The sequence below is a fragment of the Nannospalax galili genome, unplaced genomic scaffold (assembly GCF_000622305.1).
Source record: "Nannospalax galili isolate Female #2095 unplaced genomic scaffold, S.galili_v1.0 scaffold161, whole genome shotgun sequence".
NCBI lineage: Eukaryota > Metazoa > Chordata > Mammalia > Rodentia > Spalacidae > Nannospalax > Nannospalax galili.
The window spans coordinates 3273437-3282197 of NW_008348586.1; the positions used below are offsets into that span (position 1 = coordinate 3273437).

Here is an 8761-nt window from a genome sequence, read left to right on the forward strand (position 1 = left end):
GTGGTGTGCACTAGTGCGCTGGCGCATGACAGAATCCTGAGCTGGGGCCACCCTGTCACCGCTCATTCCCGAGGAGTGGTGTGCACTAGTGTGCTGGCGCATGACAGAATCCTGACTTGATTTTAGGCTATGTGCATCCTAAGAAGCCTCTAGTGGGCTCTGGAGCTCCCAGGGCTGAAGGGTGCAGCCGTTTTTGCACCAACATTGAACCCTGAGGAGCCCAGAAGGCGGTGCTGCGAGAACTCGCAGCCCCGCGCTTCAGGGCAGAATTCCAACCCGGCCAAGTGGGCTGCGGGGATCTACTACAGAGCCCCCTTTGGGAGCGCCGCACCCGCGGACCGCTCCTTTTCATTGGCAGGCTAGAGGAAGGCCATGCCCCCTTCCCTACAGCGCTCTTCTTTGACTGGCTCTTGGGTCTGGGATGGCCACGCCCCCTCCGCTCGCACATACACAAGAGTCACGCGCCTTTCAGTTGGAAACTTGGCGTGCTGTGGAGGACAGTGGCCCGCAGCTCCCCTCCCACTTGCCTTGCCATTGGTCGGGGACACCGAGCACAACCACGCCCCCATTCCGGCCCCCTGGCTGGGAAGGCGGGCGCCCGCTCTTGATTGGCTGGCCGACCTGCCTCTCGCAGGCGCTAGGGCTAGCGTTCCCCTCCTTCCCCTCTCTCCTCCCGCGAGCCGTGGGTTCCTCAGCTGGCCCGGAGCGAGTCAGTGTCATTCAGGCCGGCAGACACTCGGGCGCTGTCCTGCTCAGGGGCCGGTGCCTGCGCCTCGCGACGCCGGGTAGGAAGGATGAAGCCGCAGCTGGAGCAGCCACCGTATGATTGGCTGTGGCGCTTGTGAGCCCGAAGTAAAGATGGCGGGCGGGCAGGCAGCCGCCGCACTGCCCACTTGGAAGATGGCGGCGCGCCGCAGCCTCAGCGCCCGCGGCCGGGGGGTCTTGCAAGCTGCCGCCGGCCGGCTGCTGCCGCTGCTCCTGCTGAGCTGCTGCTGCAGTGCGGGCGGCTGCGCAGCGGCCGGCGAGAACGAGGAAACGGTGATCATCGGGCTGCGGCTGGAGGACACGAACGACGTGTCGTTCATGGAAGGGGGTGCGCTGCGGGTGAGCGAGCGGACCCGGGTCAAGCTGCGGGTGTACGGGCAGAACATCAACAACGAGACGTGGTCCCGCATCGCCTTCACCGAGCACGAGCGGCGCCGGCACACACCCGGCGAGCGCGGGCTGGGGGGGCCCGCGCCTCCGGAGCCGGACAGCGGCCCCCAGCGCTGCGGCATCCGCACCTCAGACATCATCATCTTGCCCCACATCATTCTCAATCGCCGCACCTCGGGCATCATCGAGATTGAGATCAAGCCGCTGCGCAAGATGGAGAAGAGCAAGTCCTATTACCTGTGCACGTCGCTCTCCACGCCGGCCCTGGGCGCGGGCGGCTCCGGGTCCGCGAGTGGCGCCGTCGGGGGCAAGGGTGGCGCGGGGGTGGCCGGGCTTCCGCCTCCTCCCTGGGCTGAGACCACCTGGATTTACCACGACGGTGAGGACACCAAGATGATCGTGGGCGAGGAGAAGAAGTTCCTGCTGCCCTTCTGGCTGCAGGTGATCTTCATTTCGCTGCTGCTGTGCCTGTCGGGCATGTTCAGCGGCCTCAACCTAGGGCTCATGGCTCTGGACCCGATGGAGCTGCGCATCGTGCAAAACTGCGGCACCGAGAAGGAGAAGAATTATGCCAAGCGCATCGAGCCGGTGCGCAGGCAGGGCAACTACCTGCTGTGCTCGCTGCTGCTGGGCAACGTGCTGGTCAACACCACGCTCACCATCCTGCTCGACGACATCGCGGGCTCAGGCCTTGTGGCCGTGGTGGTCTCCACCATCGGCATCGTCATCTTCGGGGAAATCGTGCCCCAAGCCATCTGCTCCCGACATGGACTGGCCGTAGGGGCCAACACAATCTTCCTCACCAAGTTTTTCATGATGATGACCTTTCCTGCTTCTTACCCGGTCAGCAAACTGCTGGACTGCGTCCTGGGCCAGGAGATAGGCACTGTGTATAATCGGGAAAAACTGCTGGAGATGCTCCGGGTCACTGACCCCTACAATGACCTTGTTAAGGAGGAGCTGAACATCATCCAAGGGGCGCTGGAGCTCCGCACCAAGACAGTAGAGGACGTGATGACTCCCCTCCGGGACTGTTTCATGATCACAGGCGAGGCCATCCTGGACTTCAACACCATGTCGGAGATCATGGAGAGCGGCTACACTCGCATCCCGGTGTTTGAGGGAGAGCGTTCCAACATCGTGGACCTGCTCTTTGTCAAAGACTTGGCCTTCGTGGATCCAGATGACTGTACTCCCTTGAAAACCATCACCAAGTTTTATAACCACCCCTTGCACTTTGTTTTCAATGACACTAAGTTGGACGCTATGCTGGAAGAATTTAAGAAAGGTGGGAAATTTTTGCTAGTTTTCATTGGCTTGCTCTTTTTCTCTTCCACCTCCTCTGTTCTAGAGCCCTCTACCCCCAGATCAACCCCACAAGGCGAGTTGACCGGAATTTATCCTTCTCTTTCTCAATTGCAAAGTTGAAAGAGTGGCATAGATTTGGGGACAGATTGAACTAGTAAGGGCTTCTAGGTTCTTTAAAAGGACAAGGCTGTCATTACTTTTCCCAATCATCCAAAAGTAGGTTTTGTAATTTCAGTGCTTGAAAGTCTTTCCCCTTTGGGATCTCTGGTCTTGAGGAATCTGCCTTCATTCATTTTCTGGGTTGTGAGTAGGCAGACTTGACATCTGATCACAGGCATTTGGAAAATATTTAAATAGTGGGTTTTTTTTTGTTTTTTGTCTTTTTGAGACAGGGTCTCCCTGTAGCTCCAGCTGGCCTGGAACTCACTATGTAAACCAGGCTGGCCTTGAACTCACAGAGATCTGCCTGCCTCTGCCTCCCCAGTGCTGGGATTAAAAGCGTGCACCACCACGCTGGGCCTTTAAATAGTGTTTTGAAACCCAGTGCAATCCTTTTCCTCTTCCTTAAATATCCACATTGACATTTCAGAGATTGGAAGGACATTATTTTATAGCTTTTGTTCTTGGTGACCTGAGGGTAGACGGAGGTCTGCCTTTAAGGGTGGAGCAGGGGATAAGGCAAGTACCACCCCAGGTTCACTCTTTTAGAATGGGACTGCCTCAGCTAGAGAAGTTATTTCTTTTTTTTAAAATCAAAGTTAATTAATACATAACTTGGAAAGACTAGAGGTAAGTAGCCTTTTATGAGGTTATATCTCTCTTGCTTTCTTTACTGTTTACATTTACCTGACATCAAGTGAAATTTCCTAAATCAAATGTGGTTTTGGCAGAAGTGCTGAACCTTTGACAATGGGATAAATACCTCAGTTAATTATGGTTTATTTCTTGACTTTTTTCAGTTTAAAAGTGTTCTTTCTTTAAACCATGATCCCTTGACACATTAAATTGAAATATGTCTCCAAGCCAACTCCTGGGGTTGTAGGGTGTTTGACTGGGAAGATGAACATGCACAGCATCTTGTATCTTGTGTGTGTGTGTGTGTGTGTGTGTGTGTGTGTGTGTGTATGTACAGCACATAATTTTTTGCATTGTGTTATTGTTTGTTTTACCTTGTCATGAATAGATGACTAGCAACTCATATTATTATTATTGAGACTTTGAAAGTTTCCAGTAACTAGCTATGTTATTGAAAACCAAGGGATGCTGAGTTTTGTTATTGATGCCTGGCATGCACCCGAATTGAAAATGTCTGTGTAACCTTGCATGACCTGAAAACTAAGTTTTCCTTCTTCACACAGAATTTTGATCACTCACGGGGTGGCTCTGCTGACAGAGGCCATGTGTACCTGGTGACAGCTCACTGGATGGGATCATCTAACATACAATGTGTGTGTGTGTGTCCTCATTTCCTTTTCTTGGCTGAATGGTGTCCTCTCTAGAACAGGACCACAATGCAGTAATTTTCATATAAAAAAAATAGAGCAGAATGTGCCTCAGGGCTTAGCAATTTGCATTTAAAAGCAGGAGGAAAAAAAGAAAATGCCCAGTATCTCAAGTGGCTGAGCTTCTTTTGGGGGTGTCATTCTTTAACTGCTGTTTATTAGAGTTTTTAACCAGTATCTACAGTAATATCTGCAGTACAGAAAAGTGTCTTGAAATGCTCAAATGCTTCTGAATTTCCCAGTACTAATACAGTTTATCATGTGCTTTTTTGTTGTTCAGAAGTTTTGCACCTCACTTCATGAATTACTAACACTAATTTAAGCCAGTCAAGATGGTACGTACCTGTGCTTTTAGCTAGTTGGGACACTGAGGCAAGAGGATTGCTTGGACCATGAGTTTGAGCTAGGCCTAGTCCACATAGCAAGAGCGTACCTCAAAACAAAACCACTAGTTTGTACTGGTGCTAGTCTTGTCTTTACAGATACAGAGATACCAAAAATAAATAAATAAATAAATAAATACAGAATATCTTTTTTTTCTTTAAGAATTCAGTTATTTACCTGAAAAGCCCTTGAATCCTACTTTTACTCAGTTTAAGAAATTTTACACAGTTGTTAGCCACCATGAGGGTGCTGGGAATCGAACCTGTGTCTTCTGCAAGAGCAGCCAGTGCTCTTAATTGCTGAGCCATCTCTTCAGCCCCATAATTTTCTTCTTTTATATGCTGGAATAAAACTCCATTGTATTTGTGAAAAAAAAAAAATTTTGCATTATTTTGAAATTTGTTTTTGATGGTGCTTAAAGCAGTCTCCTGTCACTGATATAGTTTTAAGAAGAGCTTTTCTCCCCCACCCATCACCTCTTATGCTAGCCTCCTCTGCCTCTCTCTTTAGGGTCTTGTTATATAGTCCAGGCTGGCCCTAGAAGTTGCTAAGTAACCGAGCGTGGCCTGGAACTCCTGAACTCCTGAACTCCTGCTTCAGCCCGGAAAATGCTGGGGTTGCAGGTGTGTGCCACCCTACCTGCCTCACAGTACTTTTCAAAACATGTTATTTAGATGATTAAATTACTGATATTTTCCCATGAATTCTAGAATAATAATAATGTACAAGACTTAGTTTTTGTTCTTATTCAAAAGCATGTACATTATTTGGTTAAGAAAATAGAACAAATTGAAGATATATTCAGTTTAGAAACATTCTGAAAAACAGAGAAAGACAGTTGGTGGCAAGCTGGAAATTTAAGGTGTGTTCTTTAAAGGACAGAATGGCTGTTTGCCACTTCAGCTATAGGAATAACTGAGTTTTCACTTTCCCTTTGATTTTTTACAAAAATGAATTTAACCTTAAAATCTGTGAAATAATTGGAATCAATTGAAATAATGACATTTATATTTTGATAGTAAATTCAGAAAATATTTTGGATTGGTTATGCCAACAATCTTCACACTAATCTTCACACTGTAGGGTAAGATGTACATTCCACATACTATAAATGATGCTATATTTGATACAGTATCACAAAGTAATTAAATTTATTTTTTTAAACAGGTATTAATATGTTGTCCAGGATATTAGGTTTTTTTTTTAAATGTTGAGTCAAAACAGTTCACCTGATTTTTTTTCTTCGTAATTTTCCAATTCAGTTGTGACTTTTTCCTAATGTGATACTGGGGATTGAACCCATGACCTCACACATGCTAAGCAAGCCCTTTACCAATGGACGACACTCCCAACCATGTGACATTATTTTTTTTAAAGTTTATTTATGTATTTCTTTATTTTGCGTGTGTGTGTGTGTGTGTGTGTGTGTGTGTACATAGTGTGCATGCATGCAGAGGTCAGAGGATAACTTGTGGGAGTCAATTCTCTCCTTCTATAACGTGGATACCGGGGATTGAACTCAGGTGGTCAGACTCAGACCTGGCAATAAACCCCTTTATCATTTGAACCATTTGGCTGGCCCCAGTGACATAATTTATAACAGTCAATTTTTTTAAAAAGATATTTTGTTTATTATTTTTATTTTATGTGCATTGCTTACATGTATGTAAGTGTACCCATGTTGTGCAATGCCTGCGGAGGTAAGAAGAGAGCATCAGATCCCCTGGAACTGGAGTTATGAACGGTTGTTAGCCACCTTGTGGTGCTGGGAATTCAACCCAGGGCCTCTGCAAGAGCAGCCAGTACTCTTAACCTCTGAGCCATCTCTCAAGCCCCAACAGTCAATTTTCTATGTATTTGTGTTAAATAATGAATGATATGGTGTGTGTGGTGCTCCAAAAACTTTCTTCCTCTTCATTTTCTCCTATCATCTCCCATTTCAAAAAGAGAGAGAGAGAGAGAGAACAAAACAGATACCCTTGACAATCCTAATAACTAATCCCCAACTACTTGGTTGGATCATTACTTCAAGGCTCACTGAAAATTTCCATCATAATTAAGCAGGTCTCTGTTGAAACTTTCTTGCACCTAGTTTTTTCTTTTCTGTGTAGAAATCACGTCAGGTGCCTCTTTTACCTGACATCGCCTTATCAAAAGATTGTGGACTCTAACTGCTTTGTTATCTACACAGAGGTGACTTTGAAGAGTTAGTAATCAGTCATTGTTTCTTTCTTTTCCTTTTTTTCTTTGTAACAATTACATTCCAGTATTGTAGGTCTCATTAACAGCTGCTATTTCTTAGCTAAGAGCAGGTGGGATCACTAGCTAATGTTCTTCAAAGCAAGACTGCAATGTATAATTTCCATTTAACATTAGGGATGAACTAGTAATGTAGCTTTGTAGGCAGAGTGCATATCTAGCATGCAGAAAGCCCTGGATTCATGCCAGTATAAACTGGGCATGACAGTACACACCTGTAATCCCAGCACTTGGAAGGCAAGGAGAATTAGGAGTTCAAGGTCAATCCTTGGAGGCCAGCCTAGGCTATGGGAGACCCATTAACAAACCCATTATAGAAGTGTCTGTTTCTGTAATTCAGTGTCTCCATATTAATACGTTCAGTGATTAATATGAAGTTCTTTTTTACCTCATCAAATTCAGTGTTCCACTTGTTTAGAATTTAGGAGGATTTTTTTTATTGGTGTTTAAATGTGTGAATGCTGTCATAGGGAGTGGATCTATATATTTTTATGATCTTGTATTTGTGTGTGTAGTAAAATAGTGAACTATCATAATTTTGCATGCTTTTAGAACATAACTTTAAGACATCCAGGTAATATAGAATTAGAGTAAGAAAGTGGGCAGCTTGGAGATTTTTCTAGTTCAGTGTTTGCCAATGTTTTTACCAGACAATAAGATTTATTTGGGATCATTTATTAAGAATAAGGTCCTAGGGCTGGGCCTGGTGGCACCCACTTTTAATCCCAGCACTCAGGAGACAGAGGCAGGTGGATCTCTGTGAGATGGAGGCCTTTGTGGTCTTCATAGTCAGTTCTAGGCCAGCTACAGAGAGAGATTCTATCTCAAACAGGTGAAAAACCAACCAACCAACCAACCAACCAACCAACCAACCAACTAACCAAAGACAAACAAAAGAGTAAGGATCTAGACCTCACTCAGAGATCTTGTGGACTGTAGGCTCTGGGGAAGGGGCTATAGAATCCACCACTGTTAAATTATCCTGAGGTCAGTCATATGGTTAGGTCAAGGTGGGAAACATGGTCCCTCAAACCCTTGAATAAGGAAAGTAACCTGAGGAGGAGAGACGTGCTTGGGGCCACCACCTGCCTACCTAGGAGCATCCTGGACTAGAACCTAGTCAGGTTTGTGGTTCTTTCCACTCTGATAGGCCAGTCCCTTATGCAGAGTTAAGGTCAGCTACCTCTAAGAGTCAAGTTATCAGGTTTGCCATTGGATTTTATCTTGTGACTTTGATGTTTGTATTTTAAATATCCTTCACTATCTTCAACAGGCTTTTTGTGGCATAGAACATAATCTGATTATTTTCTGTTTTACTTTAGTTTGGTTGACAGCTGAGTTTTTTTTTATTCTGCTACAGGTAAGTAGGAGGGTTTTGGAAGACATGGATATTGCTGTGCAGATTCCTCAAAGCCTCAGGTTGTTAGATACAAGATATTCCTTTTGATCTAGTGACACCTTTTTTCATTGGTTGTTTGTCCCCTGAGAGTAATGAAGGCTGGATTTGGGACTGGGGCGGGGGGCGGGGTAAATTCATTTTCACTCACAGTGCAGGTCTGTCTGTACATTTTCCTTGAGATGTTGTCAGGGCTGGAGTGCAGTGCCCAGGCCGATGCTCCTCCATGAGCTTTGAGGTTTGTGTCCTCTTTATAGTTGTGTGCATGTTCCTTCTAGTTTACATATATAGATATAGATAGGTATAGATTACATATAAGCTAAAATATAATAGAGAATTGTGCTTGATGTTTAGAAGTTTTTGTGTAAGTGGTGTCACTGAAACCCCGGCCCAGAACTGTGTAGGTCAAGAGAGACCAGAGTTGGACAGTGGCTGGGTACTGGCTGGAGGAATCAGAAGTGGACTTTGTTTGGCTTTTCCCCTTGGGTTTTATGGGGATTACATATACACCCCCCCTTTCCCCAGATGCCTCAGAATTATTTAGATTCTGTAACATTCCATACTCTTGTGAGAACAAATTAATTTTAATGTTTTCAAAAATTTAAACACAATTAAAATATCATTAACCAAGAAACCCCACAAAGTACACCAAGGCAACGTCATGTTTTTATTGGCTTTTCTGCTGAACTGCTTTAAACTTTTAAGAACAAACCCTTGTACTCTAATTAGATGTTTATTAGGGTTATGTTAAATGGCA

General features: G+C 45.4%; 1 protein-coding gene across 3 annotated transcripts in view; it reads left to right on the forward strand.

Moving 5' to 3' along the window:
• Positions 1–601: 601 nt before the first annotated feature.
• The window catches only part of Cnnm2 (cyclin and CBS domain divalent metal cation transport mediator 2), a 157442-nt gene continuing 149282 nt past the window's right edge, over positions 602–8761 (forward strand). For 2 of the 3 annotated variants that reach the window (XM_029569608.1, XM_008845671.3), the window contains exon 1: positions 602–2443. In XM_029569608.1, the coding sequence (XP_029425468.1) occupies positions 823–2443 (1621 nt within the window). In that variant the 5' untranslated portion in view covers positions 602–822. The remainder of the gene's footprint in view (positions 2444–8761) is intronic. The other variant, XM_008845672.3, reaches the window with a different exon arrangement.